Below are 26,418 nucleotides of genomic sequence, written 5' to 3'. Positions count from 1 at the left end.
CATTAAGATTCTTTGTAAAAAATGTGGACACTTGCAATTGGCCTTTCATAGTGCTTTTGCATGTGCTCACTTTGAAACAAAGAACCACAAAATCATGGGATGTTTAGGTACATAACCCGTATGCATCAACTGCCAAGGATAACTCCCTGTATACTCATGGGCATGCTGGTGGTGGAAGGATGAAAAAGAAATACAGAGACTTGAGGCAGAGCAGAACATATTCTATCAGGAGGCAAGGAAAGCAATGAAGCCAATAAATAATAATATGTCAGCATATAACCATTGGGATGCAAACTAAAGTGACTATTCCACCAAGAGAGTGTTATTCACCCCATTGATCACTTTTTTTTTTTTCCAAAAAAGGACAAATCCATTACTGAGAAAACAAAGCTCTCAGCCATCAGATGGACACAGAAAATCTAAATAATGATTAATTTGGAATTGCCATGGATATTGTTGAAATAGTGATGATATCATGGCCCTTTTGAATAAGCATGAGCCAACCTGCTTTTGCTTACAGGAAATATATTTAAAGACAAATGAGAACCCCCTTTACTTTGCATAAAGACAGGGCTTGAGATGGACCTACCCATGGAGGAGTCGCCATCTTTATGAGTAACCATACTCCTTTTCAAGCTATGCTACTTATCACCTACTTAGAGGTGGTAGACGTTCAAATAACGGTAGGGTTTCTCCTGTCTGCTCCATCTGTTTGCCACCTGGGAACAGCATCCTCCAGGCAAACCTTGATGATCTCATTAAGCAATTGCCACCCCCCTTTTCTACCACTAGGGAATTTCAATGGACATAATACTCTCTGGGGTAGTGTTGACATTAGTAAAAGAGGTCAGGCTATCGAGCTTAGACTTGAAAATAATGGCTCTTTTAAATGTGGGTTCTAATACCTTTTTTTCAACATCTCTCTATATACTCCCCTTCTCTCCTTCCTGTTTGTACCTGGGAAGGTTGAAGACAACTTTATGGTATTGATCACTTTCCTGTAATATCCACTCTGTGTAAAGGGAGACCATACTACCCATCTAGGATACCACTGTGAAGGACCAATCACACTGACTGGAATGAATTCAAACATCTGGCAATGTTTAATACCACTACAATCAGTAAGGAGTCAATTAATGAAGCAGTTGTATACATCACTGAAAGTATTGTCCAGGCAGCTTCAATTGCAATTCTGAAGTTATTCACATGGTTTCCGTTTTTTTCAAAACCATGGTGAAATGATGAATGCACAGCTTAGTGGACTTTTAGTGGTGCCAGTGGTTCCCCACAAAACTGCACTTAGTGGCAATTTTTAATACCACTACAGTCAGTAAGGAGTCAATTAATGAAACAGTTGTATACATCACTGAAAGTATTGTCCAGGCAACGGCAATTGCAATTCTGAAGTTATTCACATGGTTTCCACTTTTTTCAAAACCATGGTGAAATGATGAATGCACAGCATAGTTGACTTTTAGCGGTACTAGTGGTTCCCCACAAAACTGCACTTAGTGGCACTTTGAAGATTCAAGATGTAAGATTCATCTGGGTTTCCAAGACCCTTCAAAGCCAAATGAGTGTGAGTTGTGTTGGTTATTGTGAGTTAAGTGGTTGGCCGCTTAAGTATTGGAAGGCTCTCTTACCATGGATTGAGCCCAGTTACTTCCAGAATCAGTCCATGGCAAGAGAGCCCAGCCAGGACAGTAGAGAAATGATTGTTGGGATCCCACCCCCTCAGATCAAAAAGAGGGAGACCCAGGAAGTGGAGTAGGAGTAACAGAGGAAAACAGGAGTGGAATTTTAGACAAGGCAGGCGAGCAGGAGCAAGGAAACTACTAGTGGGGGAACCCTGTAGAATGGCAGGGGTAATGATATATAACGGAATAAAGCAGACAGTTAGGGAGAGATGAGATCTTCCAAAATGGCTTCTTCCCACACGATCCTACCCTCAAAGGAGGGGTTAGCAGAGAATGAAAAACAGTCTGACTTGAATCCCAAGTGACCAGTCCAGGTATGAGGAGGAGGTAGAGCTGCAGCTGCAAGAAGACATCTGCATAATATAACTAGAATAAACTGGTGGCATAGTTCAGAAGGGCAGTAAAGGTGCTTACCAGGAGATGAGTAGGTTCTGTTGATTGGAGATTGCTGGATATGAGGAGCTGTTCATGTACGTCCAAGTATATTGAACAGTTGCACACGATATGAGTCCAGTCCTCAGGGTCCTTGCACATGCATTTGTCATCATCAGTCAGGCCTAGTTCCTTGAGTTTGATACGGATGGATCCATGACTGGTGATAAGGTGTAGTTTTAAGATTGTGTGTGAACCAGGTCAGGGTGCGTTTTGAAAGGTGGCACAGCAGCAAGAAAGGCTTAAAACAAGGCATGGAGATTATATTTCATTGTTATTTCTTTGTGGCCATCGCATTTTAGCAGTCAGCTTAGGATGCTGTTGAGTCCTTATTATGGAAACACCTGTACTTATTCTTGGTTAGGTTTGATGCCCATGTGAACAAACTTTATTTAATAAATTTAGTGCTTCTGACACGAAGATTTGGACAATATGAGAGTTAGCAATTGTGGATGGATTATTTCTTGCTGAAGACTGTGTGTGTGTGTGTGTGTGTGTGTGTGTGTGTGTGTGTGTGTGTGTGTGTGTGTGTGTGTGTGTGTGTGTGTGTGTGTGTGTGTGTGTGTGTGTGTGTGTACTCTTACCAGAATTGTGACTCTGTCTGTTGGGTAAATTGCATGTTGCTGCTGGTAGCAGAGATCCTGAATTCAAAGTTTTTTTATTTTTGCATAGCACTCCTACTCTGTTTCTTTAGACTTTTTGTTTTCTAATCTAATCATTATAGAGAACCGTGGCAAAGTTGAGCTAATGGTGGCTTAGAAGCCACTCTACGTAAAACACAACACTTGCCCACAATCTAATTTTCCTTGTTTCCTTTCCTTGCTCTGCACTCCTCAGGGTACAGGATAGGAATTCCCCTATTATGGAAACATCTGTATGGTTTTTGTCTAAGGGTGTGGTGTTGGAGTGGCATGTACAATAACTAGGTGATTGTGGTGTTCCACAATTGCCTGAGCTAAGAAGCCAATAAAAAATAAAACATACCATGACACTACCTACAATATACACACTATCACACTGATTGGCTTTAGGCAAGTGGTTCACCGATATTCACAAGATCAGTTTGAGTTCTTTCCCCGAGGAGTCACATACATTTAAATAAATGTAAGTGATCCTAAATAAATAAAAGCACAGACACTGAGACAGTGTTTTATTTACTTTTGTTTGGGAAATTATTATAATAAATTAAAGAACGTTTACGAAATATGGAAAATCATGGTATACCTTTTTTGCAGTTTGCCGCAAACTCATTTAAAAAATATATCAAATTTGAAAGTGTGTAACAAACTTAGGTAAGCTAAGGTGTAACCGATTTAGGAAAGGTATTAAAATAGAAGTAAAATTCTACAAGTTTAAAATTGTAGGACTGTGTACAACAGTTTACAAACATGTGCGTATAGACATGTGATAAAAATGCATTAAAGATAATAACAGCATATTAAACCTATGACAATATAAATAATTTTTCTCTTTTAGTCAGAAGAAAGAACAAGCACATTATCCAAAACAGGACCAAGGAGCCGATCAGCAGATCCTCATGTAGGCCGACATAATCAAAAACTTGTGAGTTCATATTATAGAACAAATCATAAAATTGATAAATAACAGTGGAATTATTTCTGATATAACTTGCTATATTTCATCCTTTAATTTGTGTCTAAATGTCATATCATGTCAAATGAAGTAGTAAGTAATGGAAGAATTGCCAGTAAGTATTATTGGCAATTTTGTAAGTATTACTTTACAAAACCAACCCAGATCTACTGTATCTAAATTTTTATAAAACAGTCAGTGTACAAACAAAGAAACTAAAAATAGAATAAGCTAATCAATGCAATCAAACAAAAAGGTGGGTAATCAACCAATTTAGACAGTAAATTATATTCACTTATGTATCTATCTGTTCAAAATTTACCTCATTGCCTTATCTTAATATCTTCAAATATAAATATTAAGAAATGACATTCCTTACTCAAGTCACTCAGAAGCAGTGAAAAAAAAAAACACTATAGATCATAGATACTTCACAACTGCTTTCACATAATGGCAGCCATTTTACACTTGCCATTTGCAGCAGCTAAAGACACTGATTTGGTTGATTTCCAAAATAAAATTCAAAACTAATAACATAGAAAATCTTTTAAACACCAAAAACGAGTCACAAAGTTTGCATCAACAAACATCTAAACTAAAGTCTTAGCATTAGTAGAGGCATTTGATGCAAGAAAGCAAGCTTATGCAGCATCAGCCAAAAAAAAAAAAAAAAAAACCCCCACTTCCACTTCACCCCTCTGTTCATTCAAAATACCTGTCCAGCTGAGCCTTAAACTTATTTAGGCTATCAACCTCCACTACAAGGGATGGAAGTCTGTTCCACGAACCAACCACACGCTGGCTAAAAGCAAATTTCCGCACGTCTATCCTACATCTGTCTTTCCTCAAATTGAATTTATGCCCTCTCAGGTGATTTTTCTGAGCTAGAGGAAGAATCCCATCAGCATTGAGCATGCTCAAACCATTCAAGGCTTTATACACCTCTATCAGATCACCTCGCTGGTGCCTAGTCTACAGACACTGTAATTTGCAAAACTTAAGCCTTTCTTCGTAAGAGCACCCCTTTGTTCCATTCACTAATCTTGTTGCCCTTCTCTGTACTCGTTCCAGCAGCTCTACATCCTTCTTGAAATGAGGCTTCCAGACCTGTATACAGTACTCTAGGTGTGGCCTGCCCATTGCCTTATACAAGGGAATAATCACCTCCTTATCCCTACTGGAAAAATTCCTGTATATCATTGACAATACTCCATGAGCTACTCTTGCAGCCCGTCTGCACTGCTCAGAGAACTTCATATATGCCTGCACAACCACCCCCAAGTCCCTTTCATTCTCTACCACTGTCAGTGTAGTACCACAGAGTTCATACGTTGCTCTGGGGTTGCTGTTTCCCATGTGTAGTACTTTACATTTGTCAATGTTAAACTTCATTTGTCACCTCCCAGCCCATCTGCTCAACCTTTCCAGATCCTGTTGCAGCAGCAGCATAGCTTCAGTAGTGTCCTTAACAACCCTGCCAACCTTCGTATCGTCTGCAAACTTGGACATTAAGCTTGATATACCATCATCAATATCATTTATAAATACAGAAAACAATAATGGACCCAACACTGAGCCCTGAGGGACTCCACTAATAACATTAGTCCACGATGAGCAGTGTCCATTGATTACCACTCTCTGTCTTCTCCCCCTCAACCACCCCTTTATCCATAGCAGCAATTTGCCTCCAATGTCACACTGCTCCAATCTGTGTAGCAGTCTTCCATGTGCAACAGTATCAAAAGCCTTTCTAAGATCCAAGTATATAATATCAAAGCTATTCCCTGCATCCAGTTCTTTTGTGACTGCATCATAGTATCCAATCAAATTGGTCAGGCAAGACTTCCCCTTAACAAAACCATGCTGTGTCCGAGCTATAACTGAAGTCTTGTCTAAATGATCCTGCAGTGCTTCTTTAACCAGTGCCTCCATTAATTTTCCTGGAACAGAAGTTAAGCTCACAGGTCTATAATTACTTGTGTCAGCCTTTGATCCTCCTTTGTGAATTGGGGTCACATTTGCACATCTCCAGTCTATGGGTACCTCCCCTGAGTCCAAGGAAGCTCTCATAATTATGGCTAAGGGTTTGCTTACTTCCTTTTCTGCCTCCTTTAATATAACTGGATAGATCCCATCCACCCGGGTGCCTTTCTTGTGTTTATCTTCAACAGTTTCTTCTCCACTTTACTCCCAGTTATTTCAAGATTCTGTAGCTTACTGCTAGAGTTGAATACACCTCTGGCATTCCCCTCGCTGAATAACTCCTCATGTGTGAATGTCGATGCAAAATATTCATTTAGTTTGTTAGCTACCTGAGCAGGATCATCAACAGTTGACCCATCGATATCAAGTGGACCAATCTGATTCATCCCCTTCTTTCTAGAGTTTACATAAGTAAAGAACTTTTTGCTGTTTTTCTTTGCATCCCTTGCCAAGGATTTCTCGTAATCTGCCTTCGCCTGCCTAACCTCCTTTGTAACTTGGTTGCATATCAACTTGTATCTATCATAGGCTTCTGTGTCATGTCTTAATTTGTAAGTGTCCCATGCATTTTTCTTCTCTGCCATATGCCTCATTAGTTCATCTGACATCCATTTTGGCCTAAACCTTGAACAATATTTCTTAGTTGGTATGTAAAGCCTAGTAGCTTCCAAGATAAGTTTTGAATGCTTCCCATTTTGAATTTGAACTGTCTTATTCTAGTTTTATTCTAACTGATTTTATTATTGATTTTTCAGGAGCACTCTTACAGCATGAGACACATAGCTGCCATCTTGAAACTCTCTCTCTACTGGATGGATAGTGAGCAGATCAAAGGTGTATTCTAAGATAGTAGTTGGAATACCTTTTCTGTGTCTGTATTTAAGACCAGTACAGACTACCTCCAGGTCTGTGGAAAGAGTGTCTGCTAGGGCTTGGAGGATCAGATTGCTAACTGTATGACACACACATACTTGACCACAAGAAACATGGTGTGCTGTATAGAATGAAGTTTCTGTATGTTTCCTGGAAAGAGTGGCCATGCACACTAGGCTTCACCATCATAAGTAACTGTGGGTATGAAGACTGTCTTGTAGAGTAGAGTAAGGGCTCTACCACAGAGGCCCTAATCAGCACAAGTGACATGCCTGTAAGAGCAGTATACTTTCTGATTTTCATACTCAGGTATTGGAGGTGTGAGTGAAAGGTCAAGTTGCTGTCAATAATTATTCTGAGATGTCTGTCTTCAGGCACTAGTCAATTAGAAGAAGAGTCAGTCTTGATGATTGGAGGTCTTTGAATATTGAGTTTGCCTTTGAGCAAGTATGCTTTCGTCTTGCTTGGGTAAAACTTAAGCATACATTCTTTGGCCAAGCTGAATAACTGGGTAACAGAGAGTGCACCCTTTCCTCAAGGAGAGGATAGGGTGCACTATCCTCTTGTATTGGCATGAACTATCAAAATCAAATCATCGGCAAAGGTGATGCACTACACATGGCCTAGATCCATGGAGAGGAACTTGTCAAAGACAATAAACCACAGGAATTCTGTGGTTCATTGTCCCGAGGACCAAGCCCTGTGTGCAGCCCCCTAAAAATGGAGTGTGAGACTTTTTGGAAAGCTGTGGTCACAGAGATATTTCTATTGCTGAGGTAACTGTTAAGGCACGAATAGAGGTTTCTTGGAAGCTCTATGTGGCATAGACATCTGAGGATATAAGGCCACCAGGGGTTACGCATACACCATAGAAATCCACAGTAATGGCAAAGAGATACTTCTCTAGAGTGGAGGTAGCAGTTTGAATAAGTTCAAGAATGAAGGAGTTTACTTATGCATGGGTAATGTACACACGCATCATTTCTAGTACCAAGGTAGTTTTAATGCATCATTTTAATTATATCTCATATTGTGAATACCTTTACAATGAGTTGCCATGGTATTGCACTATGTTGAATAAGTAATGCTTCACCTATGGAGAACACTATTGTTACTTATTCCTGGTGGATACCACCACCACCCACTTCAGATGTCCACAGAGAATAAGTAACAATAGTCTTCTCTATAGGTGAAGCGTTACTTATTCGAGGTAGTGCAATACTATGGAAACTCATGAAGGTATTTGCAATATCAGATATAATTAAAATGATGCATTAAAAATACCTTGGTAGTAGAAATGATGTGTGTGCATTACTAGTGGTGAGCTGTGAATATTTTAACAATGGGCTTGCAGTTTTTCCAAATTTCTACCAAGTAAATTCAATCGGTCATGGAAATGACGTCATCCGCGGCTTCCACCACAGGTGCTTCCCACGCTCGCACTACTAGTAGTGTGATTAGAGTGCATGACGCATTTTTCCTGACCTGTATGATATCTTGAGTTGGGCAGATTTAGGGTGGTGGACAGATGTGGCTTATTACCCCCTTAACCATGCATATAAGTGAATGTGTAAAACGTTCCTAGGTCTATCTAAAAAAAAAAACTTAAAAATCTGGTCACCATGCTTCGCCTTACGATGATAACTGGATATATCCTGAAAAAGGCCTCTGAGGTTGGGAAAATTCATATTTTAGTATTAAATCAGCTCACACCAACCATAAGAATAAGCATTTACTGTAACTAGAATATTTATTTACATATTAAAATAAAATAAATATTTACAAAAAACTGCTATTATATTAAATATACATGTAAAAACATTAAAACTGTGATAAAATCCTTGAGATAAAATACACTAAAATAAACCGGATTAAAAGCGATAAAAACGATAAAAATCTCTGGAGCTTTTGGAAGCTTGCGCTCCCTTCCTCAGCAGTAACAAAACTTCCTGCAGCACGGCCATATATAACAGGCTCACGGTACCTATACACGTGGTGCAGTCGGCGCATGGTCTGAACTGGAAGCGGAAATAGCTCGGGAACGTGTTAAGCAAAACCGTTCATCCGTACTTAGGATAATAGTTTCAAACAGAGGATGCATACGCATACCTCTGTCCCTATTCATAATATTGTGGTCGGATGAACAGATTCGTAGGCTCTCGAGCCATTTACGGTTCCAGAACCCATGCGCTCGATCCATGATAACCGCATCCTTAATTATATCATTAATATAATAGCAGTTTTTTGTAAATATTTATTTTATTTTAATATGTAAATAAATATTCTAGTTACAGTAAATGCTTATTCTTATGGTTGGTGTGAGCTGATTTAATACTAAAATAACTGGATATGACAGCATCTGGAATTCTAACTTTTTAGAATTTTTGAATTATGATGCAGTGGCGTATCCAGGTATCATCGTAAGGAGGGGCACAATGACCAGGTCCAGGTATCATCATATGGGGGAGGCATGGCGACCACGCTTGCAAGTTTTTTTTTTTTTTAGAATGCCTCCTGCGTTCATTTTCTTTAGTTTAAAATTTTTGGTTGAGGGGCATATGCCCCCTCTGCCCACCCTTGAATACGCCCCTGGTATGACGTCACAATCATGCTTCCTGAAGTTATTATTGCAGTAAATATGATTGCAACAATACAAATATTTGTCAACAGTTTCTTTTTTTTTGTCTCGCATTTTTGTTACATTCCATTGTTAGGTGCCCCTAACAGCTATGTATGTCGCTTCAACTACAAGATTGGTACATCAATCAGTGCAGTTTTACAGAGACATTTAGATACATTGCAATTGCAAGTATACATCTCTTTCTTACTTTAGTTATCATAAATCCATTGTATCTTCTCTTCCAGAAATTATGAAAATCTGTGAATGATCAATAAAATATTTAAAATAAAAAAGGTCTTTTGTTTCGTAATCAATATATACAAATCAAAATACTCAAAAGAAATGTGAATAAACCATCTACAACGCGTGCTCGGCACACGCACGCAACTTTTTTATTCTTCTTTTTTTTTTTAACAACTAGGGAAATATAATGGATACATTTTTTTTCATGATAAAATTTTAATATTACGAATAAAAAATAACATGAAATATTTCTCATATCACAAATAATAAAATCTCTCTCTTTCTGTCTCAGGGTAATTCAGAAAATTTTTTTTTTTTTTTTTTTGGCTGGTGCAGCAAAAGGCTTGGGCTTCCTTGCACCATATAGCTAATAATAATAATCTATCTTTCCTTTGTTTTCAAGAGTTCCTTCTGGCACCAGTAAGGACTTCTATTAACTTTACACACATTTCTATTTCCATTATCCTATCAGGGTATGTGTGCATGTGGACACAGTGCTAGTTCCTACAATGTTAATTGCCATCCTAGCTTGTGGAGTTCGATACCCAGTACTTTAGTTATAGGCCTGCCTCCTTATTATCAGGGAGGGGAATCAGGAAGTTAAAACCACTGGTGGTTGTGAACTGTTCGATTGCTAAATGGCCAGTCGACAACACAATCTGACACTTTACTCTACAAACAATTTCTGTTTCCACCACAGGCTATACAATAGAGTTGAGTTCATGTGTGGGTGCCACTTTACCTCACAAGCAAAAAAAAAAAAAAAAAACACAAGGCAGTTTTTATTTATTTATTTTTTAAATGACTTATGTCCTGGAAAAGGTCTTTATATTTTCCAGTAGAGAGTGTTCTTGTAAGCAAGCCTTTCCAATATAGGTCTGTCTAAGGCACATTGTGAATTTGATTAGGCTGCAAATTTTTCTCCACCACATATTTATGAAATTCTGTAAGAAATGAGTTACTGCAACAGAAGCACTGTTCTGCTCCACGTGCAGCAAGGTCACCAAACACAACCATATTGCTTAAATCTGGTCAGCCACCCAGATGAGGCTGAAAGCTCTCATTTCGATCCAAATTTTTCATGAATAAGTGGGCTTTACAAGTGTATATTGAACCAGTGACAGATATTACTTCCACTTGCTGATTCAATGGTTTTTTCATACGCTTTCATTTTGAAGGACTAGCGCTGCTATCAGTCTCTCATAAATTTCTCCAATTTATGGTACTTTGCTTTGATTTACAGCACTTCTCACAATGGAATATGCCAAATAATCTGAAAACTGGATAATCCAGATAACTCAGTGTAAATTGTACCCACTATTTAGAATCAATGGGGGGGGGGTATTTATTTGCCAATGTACACTTGATTTGCAGGAGCTCAATTAAAGAAGTGCTGCAGGCCATCTAACAATCACAAAGGGTGAAGTCTATGCTACTGAATAGGACAACTCTTCTAAAATATGTTTCACCAAATTGTGACATGCAGGCAATATGTGGTCTGCTGCTATCCTGAAAAACAAACCACTCTTTGCACTTCAGTTTTGGTATGTTTATACAAATAATTGTACCCAATTATGCTAACACATTGTAAGTGCTTTGTTCCAATTTTCTGAGAGAAAATGCTATAGAATTGTTCCTTCGGTGTCAAAAAAAAAAAAAAAAAAAAGAGAGAGAGAGAGAAGAGTTTGTTTTGCCTGTGATAAGACATTAATAAATTTTAATTTGTTTTTGTTTTTGCTCATCTATAAGGTCATTCATAAGCCGGCTGGCTACCTTGGGATATGGTTCATTTGTTGGCTGGTTGTTGTAGTGTTTTAGGCACATCATCAACTTATGCCATATTGCAGTATATAATATGTCTGTAAATTGAGTGTCTTCTCTGGTCGATTTACTGTTTCCAGGAGAAAAAAACCATACTACTCTCATCTAAGAGTAACTCAGCAAAGTTGCAAAAAAAAAAAATGTTTAATGACAGTCTTAATATATCTTGTGCAACCCCAGGATGTGTTTAATGCCATAGTCTTATTACTGGGAAACAGTTCAAAGGAAACAATTTTGTTGATAATGTTTACACTCTTAGTCTTTTAACTTAAAGAAAAGCATCATTATCTGTTACTTGTATCAGTATATGTCAACATTGCTCAATTAGCTGCTTCATTATTGGGTCTTTGGAGAAATTAAAATGTTTCGACTCTTCAGATCATGAATTGGTTTCATAGGCTTCTTCAATCATCCCATACGTCCCCTGAGTAGTTTTGCTAAGTTTAACACAAAATTCTATTGCCATTCTTTATCAACGAATAGCAGAAACTTCTGCTTCAGCTGCCATATAAAAGATAGGCACAAATAATTATAAATAAAAACGATTATGGACATTATTTGAAATGGAGAGAAGGTAAAAGTGATGCAATTAAATTCTCAAAGAAATAAAATTGTGCCAGCTGAAGATCATGCGAGAAATGGTATCAGATACATCTCTTACAGGAACCACATGCATATATGGGTAAGACATAGCAGTATCTTTTGTATTTTTTATAAGTAAAAACAGAGAATTTCCAAACAGATTTAGCAGTGAGTAATGATAATAATATATTCTTCTTTTCCTTTTAAACATTTTATTATTATTATCTTTTTATTTCACAAAAAGAAACACCCCAGGACAACAAAGTGCCAGGAGGGTGCTAATTACATAGGACGGTACGGGACACTACGGCAATGGGTTACATATACTGAGCACGTAGTCTTGTCCTGAAATTTTATATATACATTTTATATTTAATATATAATTAAACATAAATAATTTTGCATATACATATGCAATTATACATTTACAAGTTAGTGTAAATAATTTTGCATATACATATGCAATTATACATTTACAAGTTAGTGTAAATAATTTTGCATATACATATGCAATTATACATTTACAAGTTAGTGATTCCATATTTAAATTATATATTTACACAATTGTTATAAATTTCATATGATATTTGTGAAATATGACATGACTGAAGAGGTTTATATGGCCTCAGTGTATTTGAGTATTATTTTCAGCAGTGGCAAATGACCCAAGCTTAGGAAGTATCAGCCAAAAAAAAAAAAAAAAACTGCACACTTCATCCATCCATACCCTCAAGAATTTGTCTAGTTCTTCCTTGCATTTATTCAAACCACCCACTCACACAAAAACAGATTGAAGTTTGTTCTAACAATCAATGACCTGTTGATTGTTAGAACAACAACAGGCAAGCTTGCACACATCTATTCTGCAACCATCCTTCCTCAACTTGAATTTATGCCTCCTTGTGTGTGTAGTCTCAGCAAGAAGAAGAATGCCATCAACATTTAGCTTCCTCAATCCATTCAAGGCTTTAAACACCTCAATCAGATTTCCCCACAGGTGCCTAGTCACTAGACACTGCAATTTGCAGAACTGAAACCTTTCTTGCTAAGTGCACCCTTTTGTTTCCTTCACCAATCTGATTGATATTCTCCGAACCCATTCCAGCAGATTTACATCTTCCTAAAGTGAGGTCCTACAGCTGTATACAGTACTCAAGATGCAGCCTAACCATGGCCTTGTATGAAGGGATAATCACCTCCTTATCCCTGCTAACAAAGTTTCTGTATATCACTGACAAAACCCCATAAGCTGTCCTGGCAGCCTGTCTGCACTGCTAGGAGAAAATCATACCTGACTGCACAGTTACCTCCAGGAATTTTTTCATTTTCCACAACCCTGAGCATAGTACGACACAACTAGCATGTTAACCTGAGATTACTGCTACCTATATGCAGTATCTTGTAATTGGCAATGTTAAACTTCAACTGCCATTTCTCAGCCCGTCGACCTAATTTTCTTAGATATCATTAATAACATTAAGATGTATTCAATATCAATATCATTAAGATGTATTCAATATCAATATCATTAAGATGTATTCAATATCAATATCATTAAGAAATATTGAAAACACAATGGGCCCAGAACTGAACCTGGGGACTCTACAAAAAAAAAAATAATAATAATATTAGTCCGCAAAGAGCAGTGCCTACTCATAACCTTTCCCTTTCTTCTCCAATTCGACCATTACTTTATCCATAAAAGTACCTTGCCCTTAATTTCACATTGCTCCAGTTTGTATAGCAGTATTTTATGTGCAACAGTATTGAAAGCCTTCCTGAAATACAAGCATATTATATCAAAATTATTATTTGTATCCAGTTTCTTGGTCCCTGCATTATAGTATCCAATCAGACAAGACTGCCCCTTGACAAATCCATGCTGCAACTGCAGTAGAACTTCATTGTCTAGATGGTCTTGCATTACCGCTTTGACCAGTGACTCCAATATTTTCCCTTCAGCTCTCATGTTTTGATGAACCCCCTTTGTGAATTGGGGATACATTTGCACATCTCCAGTCCACAGGGACCATCCCTGAATCCAAGAATGATCTCATAATTATGGCCTATCTGTCTGTAATTAGTCAACTTGATTATAGGGAATTTGTGTATAAATTAGTCTGTAATCAAGTCACAAAGGAGTCTAGTCAAGCTAAGACAGATTATGAGAAGTCTCTAGCAAAGAATGCAAAGAACAGCAGCAAAAACTTCTATGCTTATATTAACAGTAGAAGGAAGGGGTTGAATCACATTGGGCCACTTAATGTTGATGAATCTGCTGAGGTTGCGGACAAATAGATATTTTGCATTTACATTCACACCTGGAGAGTCTATTGGTCTCCACTAACATTTAAATGTTAGTAAGAGTAATTTTTAACATTTAAAGAAGTAGAAAAATATGCATGGAAGTAAGAGTACTTTTTATTTTTCAATAAATAATTTAGCGAATTTTGGTTTTTTTTATTTATTTTTTATTTATAGTAATTATAGCTAGTGATAGGCCTTTGTCTGATAAAATTTCTTGCCTACTGGAAGAGTCCTTTCTGGATAACAATGGTGATGAAAGATTATCTTCTGAATCCAAAAGTTCTCCTGAGGAATATCACTATCAGTATTCTTGAAAGGAAGATGCTAACAGCAAAGAAGAAGGTTCTTCCATTTCCATTGTCCAGGCCAACTCTTTTCTATCTTAAAAATAATTGTTTCAAGTAGAGTAAAATGCTCTTGTACAAAATCATAATGTTAGCACTTAATATTGTTCTATGATTTCCAGTAGTAAGGAGAGCTGTAAAAGGTATCCTTGAAGGTGCATGGAAAACCTATTTCCCTCAAGATATTTTGCAGTGTATTTTGGATAATATAAGTGTGCAAATAGAAGAAATCCAAAAGGATAAGGTGCCATTTTATTTTTTAAACTTCTCTCAGTTCAGTTGACATAATTTAACTGAAAAAAGTTACAAGACTGCTATACCTTTTAGGAGTCGTTGAATGTCGTAAGAAGATTTCACTGGTCTATTTGCTTTTCAGGTGGAAAAGTAGAAATATTCCTTGTGCTACTATGAGCCCCGCAAGTTTTTTGTTTGTTATTTTGGTTTGATCATGCTTCTACTATAAGGCAGTGCTGCAAAGAAGGCTAACTTTCTGAAATTAATCACTTAGGTGATTCTCTTATTCAAAATTGCCACTCATTTTGTTCTTGGGGAGTTTCCTCATAATAGATTAAGTGCAAGTGCTGTTTTCTGGATATTGTGTTTCAAGGTGGGCCGCTCAAAGAAATCAAGTAACTGTGTAAATGAGAAACTTTTACTTATGCAATGTTTTTGTTTACATGAGGAGAGAAAAAACAGAAATATGAGGAAATTATTCAATCCCTATGCAGTCATGTCAGGTAAGTTCTCTGGCTTAATAATCTACTAAGAAAAACTAATAGGAATTTTATTATGGACATTTTCATGTCAGTTGAGTTAGTCAATTAAGCTTAAAAGAAGAAACACTTACAATGCTTTGTAACATGAGAGTCAGTAAGCCACAGATCCCACAGGAATTCTAGCCTCAGATTTTGGGATCCCCTAAATACTGGAGACTCTGCTTGTGCCTGTGCATAAATCCACCACTGAATGTGTGTAGTTTTGTTGATTACAGTAATTTTGTTTGTTGCAAAGCAAAAGTATTGCATCATACAGTAATTGCACGGTATTGCATTAGCCGTTTCTATATATATATATGGCATTGGAAGGTATACGTGCTCATTAGCATCCTGTTTTGCGGAGGTGTAAGCATGGTTCCATATGTTCAGTTGACACCAAGAAAAAAATAGTGTAGCTATTGCTCTGTCCCAGGAAGGGCTTTCTACGCATGCTATTGCTGATAAAATAGGCTGCCACCAGTCAGCAGTATCCCGGGTGCTGAAATTAAAGTATAAAACTAGTGATGTGAAAAGAAGACCTGGATCAGGTCATAAGAGAGTGACTCTGCCTGCCCAAGATCAATATTTGAAAATGGCTATGCCTTTGTAATTGCCATGCTAGTGCTCCTGATCTAAAACTGGACTTTGAGATGGCCTCTGGTGTTGAAACAAGTGCAAACTATCCAAAGATGGCTTTTGGAATGTGGTCTGTATGCCTATCGGCCCAAGAAGAAGAAGCCTTTGTTTACCCAACAAATGAGAAAGAAGCGACTTGCTTGGGCTAAAACGCATATTTCATGGACAAAAGAGCAATGGGACACCATGATATCATCTTTACCGACGAATTGAAGTTCAATCTGCATGGCTCGGATGGGAAGCAATATGTCAAAAGATGAAAATCAGAGACATACCATCCTGACTGCACAGACTGTAAAGTTCCCCGCTGGTCACATGGTCTGGGGATGCATAACGAGCAAAGGGATGGGACGAATTAAGTTTATTAATGAAACGATGAATGCAGAAACCTATACTGCTATCTTGGAGGAGTGCCTGAAACCCATTATTAGGTATCACCACACAGACATTCAAAACTACATTTTTCAACAGGACTCAGCACCTTGCCACACAGCAAAATTGGTAAGTTTTATGCTATTTAGATTTAATGATGAGTTTGTCTTCTTGTCTCACAAAGCCTTAAAACATACTTACACCAATGTTTTCCTCATTTTTCTCCCTTAAGCTTCAGTCATAACCTCAGAAATGCTAGCATTACAGTGTTAGACTGGCCCGGCAACAATTCAGATTTGAACCCTATTGAAAATTGCTGGTACATAATGTTGGCTAAAATTGCTCAGAAGTCAACAAGTAAGATTCAGCTGCAGGAGAGCATTGTAAGGGTGTGGTACCATGACATTGGGCAACTGTATATCCAGAAGTTATTTAACTCTATGCCAGATCGTTGCAAGGCTGTAATTGCAGCTCAAGGAGGAACAACAATACATAATACTATTACGTTAACTTGTCATTTCAGTTTGTACACATAAATGCAATAAAATATGTTTATTGGATAAATATGTTTGGTTGTCATGATTGCCATTGCATGATTTCTCATATTTCCATTAATTACGCATTTTACCCTTTGGGAAGATATTTATGGCAGTTAGGTATATCAGGTGGAGTCTTTTTATTGGATTTCATTCACAGAGATATATATCCCATCTAACAAATGCATTTCGAACATTTCTGCAACCCACAATGCAGTGCAAAACATTATTTGCAAAATTCACAAGTGATGCAATTTTTTTGTCTGCCATTGTGCTTATGAATTTACTCGAAGAGTCAATCACCCTCGTTATACATACCATTATTAATTCAGTAAATGGCTATACATACTTGGAGGCATCATTCTTCTCCTTTTTGCAAACTGAATTTAAAGTTAATTTTTCTCTAGATTCTTATTCTAATTCAAGACTTCTGTAAAGCAATGAAGATTGGTAAAAACTATTCTTCATTGCAATAAGCAGAGCTTGATGGATGTTGGAATATACTGATTCATCAAAAACATTGGTAACGTTACAATCTTGTATATGCCTTAACTGTCTTCTGAATGTATTATTTTGATGAGCATTCTGTTTTATAAAATCTTCCATTTTGAGCCTGGCTATAAGGAAGACCTCTCTGCAAACAGAACATCATTCATAATCATTGCCTCCTTATTCTTGAAGAAAGCCATCAATGTTGAATTTCTTAGCTGCTGCTTCTCAGTCTGTTCATTAGGTAACTTCTCTGAGATCCTTCAATATCATAGGGTTCTAATTCCAAACTAAGCATACCTTATCTACATTTTTTTAAAGTGTCTTCCCTTGGAAGCCAGGGAAATCTGCATTACATTCAACTCTTACTTCCTTCATGTAGTAATCGAAGAGTAGGGACTAACTTCAATGTAGGCAACTGCAATGTTGCCTGTGCATTATTGACATTGAAGATCTTCCAAAAATCTCCAACATGGCATTTTTATCTCCATCAGCAGCCTCTAAGCATTTTGTGAACCCGATCATATGATAGCATCGCTTTGGTTAGCAGTAATGTTCTATTCCATGGGCTACAAGATCGATTTTGCAATCATTGATTGGTATAGACCACTAGAGGACTGTACTAGTCACAGAATAGTCATTGTTGTCATTCCAGCAGCCTGTTGATAATTTGTATGCTTCTTTGAATACTTTGCTCACTCATGTAAAATAATGAGCTCATGTTTCATTTTACTGAGATTCTGAAGAAATGAAAATTTGTCTTATTTATTGACTTGCTGTTGTGTAAAGAGAGATGTACAGTACTACAATAAAAAATCATGAAGGCTTCTTATCTTAAGAGGTCTTCAAAATACTTGTAAGCTTCAGTGAATGAAGTTAAAATATAGAAATAGATTAAATAATAAGATAACAGAAAGAGAATAAATTATATATTAAAAATAATTTTTATATTTCTTTTTATTAATTGAATAAATTACATACTTTGTAGCAGATTGATTTTGTTCTTGTAATGGCGATAAAATTTCACTATAAATAGTAAAATTTTATCGTTAGATTTTGTTTAGGTCATAGTTAAAGAAACTCATGAGATATACTCATTAAAATTGATATGCTATAAAAATTTTAATTCAGTTATTAAACCATAGCCTGTAATATGAGTTACAGCTTGATCAAGAAGAGCAAGATAACCCTGGCGTCCTGTCAGAATACCAGTGGCAGTTCCTTCAGAGATTTGACAAGGATATTGATGCTGTGAGTGCAGCTGTCAGTCTGCTACTATAAAGTTTCCTTACATATAAATATTGTTTGCTGGTATAACATGAGTGATATCTGTTAAAGAGTTTACTGCTTGTGTTGTTTTGCTTTATTGAATTTTGCAGCCTTTTTTAATAATAGTTCCCTATAGACTTGGCCATCTTTGTTCTCTGTCTTTTGTTTTCTGGGCTGTGGTACTAATGTCATAAACCAAAATAAACTGTTTCCTCTATTGCACTCTCCTCTTTGTTTCTCATTCTGCAGTGTGGATAATTGTGCATGAATGTACTTTGTTTGGGTCTTGCATTTCTTCTTGAAAGTGCTTCTGTGTTCTTGTTATAAACATCATATTTTCTTGAGTTTTGCAACTTATGTCTGTGAAGTGTGACATTACTTATATATTTTTTTATTATGGTTGTAATTTATACTTAAAACTGAACATGTATTTATGTTTCTAGAAAATTCAGGTTCTTAATACAAACTGATTATAAATAAACTAAATGCTAGTTTACCATTAGAAGTGATTTGTTTTATTACTTAACACTAATGCTGAAAGGGGGAAAAACTAAAGCTATAGTGGTTCAATTTTTAATAATTTTAATTCTTAAAATTTTTTTAAAAATAATATATGCTTTAATTTACATTTTTTAATCACTCATTTTATGCTTATTATTAAGTACATAATGGAAAAATATTTTTCTCTCTTTAAATATCTTAAGGATGGAAACAGTCAAAAAATTAATTTCGAATTATTTTCTGCTTTAAAATAGGAAATGAACAAAAGATTAAAATGCATATAAAAAATATAATGTAACTAATGTCAAGGTGAAGGGAAAGGACTTTTGCTTTCATAAAGGCGATCACAGTGATCTCAGATAGTTTTAAAATTCAGTGCAATGCGATCAACTGATGAAGTTACCAACAGCAAATTCTAAATGGGAAGCATTCAGAGATGTTATCATAGAAGCTACTAGGCTTTTTATACTAACTGAGCAATACAGTTCAAGGCATATACCTAAATGGATGTCAGATGAACTGATGAGACTTGTGGCAATGAAGAAAAATGCATGGGATCTATATAAATTATCAGGTAATACAGATGTCTATAGTAGATATAAACTAGTCTGCAGTCAAGTAACAAAGGAGGCAGGAGTTAAGAGGGAGGGAGGAGTTAGGCAAGCTAAGAAAGATTACAAGACATCTCTGGCAAAGAATGCAAACAAAAGCAGCAAAGATTTCTTTATTTATGTAAAGAGTATAAGGAAGGAGTTATTATTATTAGCCATATGGTGCAAGGAAGCCTGAGGCTTATGCTGCACCAGCCAAAAAAAAATTCCGGGTTACCCTGAGAGTGAGAAAGAGACAGAAGTAGAAAGGAATCATCAAGAAAGAGAAGAATGATGACTCACATTGGCCCACCAGATAAGAATGAATTAACTGTTGATGATCCTACTCAGGTTGCTGACATACTTAGGACCCTATGGGCTGAAGATGTATAAATGTATTACTAATTCACCAAGGGGAATCAGAGGGAGATTTCAATAATTACAGATACCTGTGTGCTTGACTTCTGTTCCATGGAAAATAATGTTCCTGCCACCTAATACAACTGGTTAAAGGAGTAATGCAGCATTATATATACAGGAATGCAGTTATACTGCAGCCACACCATGGATTTGTTAAGGAGTAATTGTGTCTGATCAAGCTGATTGGATTATGATGCAGTAACAAAGGAACTGGATGCAAAAAATAATTTTGACATATGTTTAGATCGAAAATATTTTGATACTATTGCATGTAAAAGACTGCTATACAAATTGGAACAGCATGGCATTAAAGGAAAGTTGCTGCTATGGATAAAGGGATGGTTGAGTGGAATAAAACAGAAAGTGGTTATCAATTGCCATTGCTGTTCTTGAACTAATGTTATTAGTGGAGTTCCCCAGGGTTTAGTGCTGGTTGCATTATTGTTTTCTATATTTATTAATGATATTGATGAAGGCATATCATATCAGGCTTAATGTGTAAATTTTCATGTGCTACAAAGGTTGGCAGGGCAGTAAATTACAGTAATCAGGGTAATCTACTGCAACAAGATCTAGACAAATTAGGCAGACAGACTGAGAAGTGGCAACTGAAGTTTAACATTGATAAATGCATATTACTTCATATGGGGGAGCAGCAATTGCAAATTAACATACAAACTGTGTGGTATTATACACAGGGTATTGGAGGATGAAAGAGACCTAGAGGAATTGTGTAGTCAGATATGAAGTTTTCTGATCAGTGCAGACAGGTTAACAGGACAGCTCATGGAGTTTGGTCAGTGATATACAGGAATTCTGCCAGGGATAGGGAGGTGATTATCCCTTTATATGTTTAGGCAATGTTTAGGTCACATCTTGAATACTGTATGCAGATATGGAAGCCTCATTTTAGGAAGGATGTGGATCCATTGGAATAGGTACAGAGAAGAGTAATGAGATTAGTGAAGGGAAAAAAGGGTCGGTCCATTTCTGCAAATTGCAGTGTCTGGACACAATGCACCTGTGAGGAGATCTGATTGAGATATTTAAAGTCTCGAATGGATTAAGTAAGCTGAATGCTAATGGAATCCTTCCTTTTGCTCAGACTACATACATGACGGGGGGGGGGGGGGCATAAATTCAAATTGGATGGTTGTAGGTTCAGATGTGTGTAAATTTGCCTTCTCCCAGAGGGTGGTTGATTGTTGAACAAACTCCTACTGGTGTTTTGAAGGTGGATAGCACAAATAGATTCAAGGAAGAACTAGGTAAAGTGTTGAAGGAAGAGATGGACAGGTGAAATGGGAAGCTTTTTTTTTTTTTTTTTTTTACCCCCTGGCTGATGCTGTGTAAGCTTGCTTTCTCGCATTACTTACCACTACTGCTAACACCACTACCACCACTACTACTAATAATAATGATAAATCTAGTGGGATGTAATATATATATTTAATTGAAAAAGAAATTAACTTTTGACATTACTATAATTAAAAGCTCTAAAAATTATATGCTTATGTCATCTTTATTGCCTCGATTTGAAGTGTTCTAAATGATTTCTGTAATTTTATTTTGTTTTCGAAATGGATTCAATTTAAAAGAAAAAACTGAATAATAATAATAAAAAAAAATACTAAACTAATATATAAAATAAACATTCAGCACTGAATAAAAAACCAATTTCATTTATTAAATTACAGTTATCCTTTATTGTCATAGCCTGCTAGCTGTACTCATACTCAAATGATAATGTAATTGTTGTTTACTATCAGTAGCAATATTTACTGGTGTGATTCAGCCACAAGTTGGAATAAATTTATGAAATGTGGTGATTTGATTCAGCATTCTGGCATAATAATGAACATGGAATGTCTTCATAAAAATCAATTGCAGAAATATTCACAAAAGCAATGTGAATATTTTTGCAATTGATAAGTGGTTCTTATCATTATATAATAAAGTTCATATGCCAGATGTATTGAATGATATGTACAGATATAGCAAGGTACATTCAAAAATTTCCTGGAATTTTACTATAAAAGTTTATTGAGTGAACAGTTGGGCTTACTAACCTAATCACCTTCAAAGTCCTTTCCTTCCTTCCTTCCTTCTGTGCATGCATGCACATTTGATCCATCGGTCTTCACAAGCTTTGAAACCTTTTTTAAAATTGTGTTTTTTTTTTGTTTTTTTTTAGCACATGTAGCATTTCAGTGTTTTCTTTGATATCATCTGGCAAAATGACGATCCTGAAGCCCCACTTTCAGTTTAGGGAACAGCCAGAAGTCACGCAATGCAAGGTCAAGGGAGTAGGGAGGCTGCCGCATGACTATGATTTTTTTTTTTTTTTTTTGCAGCCAAGAACTGCATTGCTGTGTGACTGGGCACATTTTCATGGTGCAGGATCCCGTCATCCTTCCATTTTTGAGTCATCTTCACCTCATATTCTCACACAAATGTGTCAATATCTCAATGTAGTAAGCAGCAGTAATGCTTCTCCCCTGATGTAATGTGTATTACAAATTAGTGGTGCTCTCATCATTGGAAAAAATGATCAGCATGACTTTGGGTTTTTTTTGCATGAGACTTCTTTGGCCATGGTGGACATTTTTGTTTGCCATTTGGATCATTTCACCTTGGTTTTGGGATCTTAGGCAACACCAATCTTGCATCCCCAGTGACTACTTCCTACCAATACCTCTCCATCTTCATTACCACATGACCTCTTTCCATCTCTTACAATATGTGAGGCTGAATTTGTGTGCCCTGAAAGTAGCACTAGACCTGTATATACAGCAGACATCAACAGATACTCAGGAAAAACCATCTCCCAGAAGATCCAAAGAAGTAATCAGGAGCAGAACCTGCCGAGAATCACCTACCTGCGATCACAAAACTTGGAAAATAGGTTCTTGCTCTCGGAACAGGATAATGCTTCGGCTGCTAAAGTATATCACAACTGTGGCCCCACCTCAAACAACGTGAGAGGTTCTACTGGGATCACGTCCGTATTGACTTTAAAGCTGCAGAGTGGCACTACAATGTGTTTAAAGATTGTAAACAAAGGAACACAAGAATAGAGTACAAAAAGCTCAAATCTCACTCTCAAGAAAGTGAGCCCTAAATTTAGTTATCGGAACCAGTCTTCACTTCAGCGAGATGCAAATTGCAAACACTGGTACTAAGGACAAGTGGATTAGTAGGCTGTTCCCTGCTTCCACAGCTGATAAGGTGAAAAGGCTTCTTGCTACAATCAAAATTAATAATAGTGTCACCAGACTATCACAAAATATCCCACCTATGCCTCCTTTAAGATCAATGTAGTTGATACAGACTTTGAAGCACTCTTCAACCATGAAATCTGGCCAGCCAGAGTTCTTGTTATGCCATATCTCGGGCACAGAGGGAAGCAATATACAAGAAGCAGTGGAAAAGATGTCCACCAATGGCACCCTGAATCATGGCAATCACAGATCTCGTTACTGCAACCAGAAGCAGATCTGGTCCCAATACGCTGATCCTGTGCTTGTCTTCTCTAGACACACCCTGCAGAACCAAGTAGTGCCATGTCAGAGACCACCCGTCCACACCAAAGTACCTAGAGTACTTTGGTTTTAATAAAAGATGGTGCCTGCACCATCTTTTATTAAAACATGCGTAGTCTTAGGAACAAGCTTGACACCATGGATCAAATCTTTCTCCCAGGATACTTTGACCTATTCACCCCTCACCAAAACTTGGCTCAGTGATTGTCAGGGATTCCTAATGGCAACTGCCCCAGGCAGCTATGGGATCATATTCACGTCCAGATTGCACGCAAGGGTGGAAGCGTCACAATATTTTAAAATAAATCTGCTTTCAAGCTATTGGATACCAAATCCATCAACTCACCCAATTACGAAGCAATCCTTGTTGCATTAATGACACAACTTCATGAAATTTTATGTCTGTGTGGTGTACATACCTACCCCCAATACCTTCCAAGCAAATGGTTAATCAACTAGCTGCATCCTACAGCTACCCACTTAATTTGTGGTGACTTCAATTAGGGAGTAATAACATAATGGGATTTATTAACAGTATCAGAGGAGGAAATTGTCAAAGAGCTACACAAACAAAAAAGTCATCCAAGAAAGGAGAATTATATGCTCCAACAAGGAGCGTATATTTCTCACTTTTAACACTCCTAGCTTACCATCATCTGTGAAAGCAGGCTATCTGCATTGCTGTCTCCGACCATACATCCCAAATCCTATCAGGTGCTACAAATGCCAAAAATACGGACACTCCCAGACTGCATGTTGAGATGAGGCAATATGTCCTAATTGTGGATCAAAAGAGCATAATCAATCTGATTACACAATTACCACTCTGCATTGCTCAAATTGAAAGGGTAACTATCCATCCGGCTTTCTCAAAAACATGTGAACTATGGAAGTAAGGGAAAAAAATTCAAAAATGTGAAGTAGAAAACAAAGTGACATACTCAGAGGCGAGAAGACAAATAATGAAAACAGAAACAAAGCGTATGTATGCCACAGCCACTCAGCATTTCCAATCAGTGAGGATTCAAACTGATGTATCAGTTCCTCCGAATATATCCATTGCTAATTGGGCACGTTCGTTTCTCGCTACCTTGAAACAGTCTCCTTCTCAACAAACAACTGAACAAGCCAGTAACACCTCAATTACCATACCATGTAGACACATATAGTATCTTATGTAGGATGGCACCTGAATGAAAGTTCAACTCTGTCTTTGTACACTGTGATGGTTATAAAACACTGTAACAGGCCAGAAATGTGTGTAACGTTATGTTCGTGCAGTGTGTGTGTGTTGTTGTGTTGTTTAATTGTTTCTGGCCGTTTTGTCACCAGGCAGGCGATCACCTGGAAAGCCTGCCCAGTGTCCGTCTACACCACAGGGAGGTAGGCCACAACTGTGCAGGAACCATGGCCAGCCGCGACAGTCACGTACTGAATGTCCAAATAGGCTTTGGAGCCATTCAAAAGAACCCCGTGCCAGCAAGTTGGCAACAGCGCGCGCGCGCACACACACACACACACACACACACACACACACACACACACACACACACACCACACACACACACACACTCTCTCTCTCATTCCCAGGAGACAGGACAGCAGAAGACGAAGAAATAAGGATGAGAATAGCATAAAGTAGAAAAAATGTTGACATCGATGGACAGGGCAGTGCCGAATCAGTTTGGTGTGACATAAGCATAGGGAAATCAAAATTGAGAGTAGGAGTGTGCTATAGGCCTAATGACTCTGATGAGTATAATAAGATATTGTACAGGGAAATAGAGTGGGCCAGTAAATCAGAGAGTCTTATAATGGGGGATTTTAATTTCCCAGATATTGACTGGAATTTGTGGGTTGGTCACTCGCACACTAGCAAGGCTTTTGTGGATTTATTGGATGATTGTTTTCTACATCAGCATGTTCGTGAGGCAACAAGAGGGAGCAATACTCTTGATCTGATTATCAGTAGTGACTCTTCGTGCATTAAGAACCTGCAGATAAATGAACCACTAGGTGGCAGTGATCACAGTGTGTTGAAGTGGGATTTACTCAAGGAGGTAACTACCATCAGAGGTAAAGGGAAGGGTTTTTGTTTTCGTAAAGGCGACTATGATGGTCTGAGACAGTATTTAAATTCTGTACAGTGGGACCAACTGATGATGTTACCAACAGCAAACTCTAAATGGGAAGCATTCAAGGAACTAATCTTGGAGGCTACCAGGCTTTACATACCAACTAAGAAATATTGTTCAAGGTTTAGGCCTAAATGGTTGTCAGATGAACTAATGAGACATGTGGCAGAGAAGAAAAATGCATGGGATACATATAAATTAATGGGTGACATGGAAGCCTATGATAGATATAAGTTGGTCTGTAACCAAGTCACAAAGGAGATTAGGCAGGCAAAGGCAGACTACGAAAAATCCTTGGCAAAGGATGCAAAGAAAAACAGAAAAGAGTTCTTTACATACTTGAACTCGAGAAGGAAAGGGATGAATCAGATTGGTCCACTGGATATTGATGGTTCAACAGTTGAGGATCCTGCTCAGGTGGCTAACAATCTAAACGAGTATTTTGCATCTACATTCACGCATGAGGAGTTATTCAGGAAGGAGAATGATGTAGGTAAAGTAAACATTGGCAGTGAGCTGGATGATTTTGTAATAACTGAGAGGAAAGTGGAGGAGAGATTGTTGAGGATAAACATAAAAAAGGCACCTGGGGTGGATGGGATCTATCCAGTTATATTAAAGGAGGCAGCAAAGGAAGTATGCAAACCCCTAGCCATAATTATGAGAGCTTCTTTGGAC

The 26,418-nt window shown here is 37.4% G+C and overlaps 1 protein-coding gene across 8 annotated transcripts in view; it reads left to right on the top strand.

The window, feature by feature from the left end:
- The window catches only part of LOC150086883 (uncharacterized), a 791,472-nt gene that overhangs the window by 427,114 nt on the left and 337,940 nt on the right, over nt 1-26,418 (top strand). For 6 of the 8 annotated variants that reach the window (XM_090371652.1, XM_090371655.1, XM_090371651.1 and 3 more), the window contains 2 exons: nt 3,606-3,692; nt 18,448-18,534. In XM_090371652.1, the coding sequence (XP_090227778.1) occupies nt 3,606-3,692; nt 18,448-18,534 (174 nt within the window). The remainder of the gene's footprint in view (nt 1-3,605; nt 3,693-18,447; nt 18,535-26,418) is intronic. The other 2 variants (XM_090371653.1, XM_090371659.1) reach the window with 1 other exon arrangement.

This window comes from Mastigoproctus giganteus, chromosome 4 (genome assembly GCF_048544385.1).
Source record: "Mastigoproctus giganteus isolate SK-2022 chromosome 4, ASM4854438v1, whole genome shotgun sequence".
Taxonomy (NCBI): domain Eukaryota; kingdom Metazoa; phylum Arthropoda; class Arachnida; order Uropygi; family Thelyphonidae; genus Mastigoproctus; species Mastigoproctus giganteus.
Note: the sequence above shows the minus strand (reverse complement) of the source record. Positions and strands in the feature narration are given on the sequence as shown.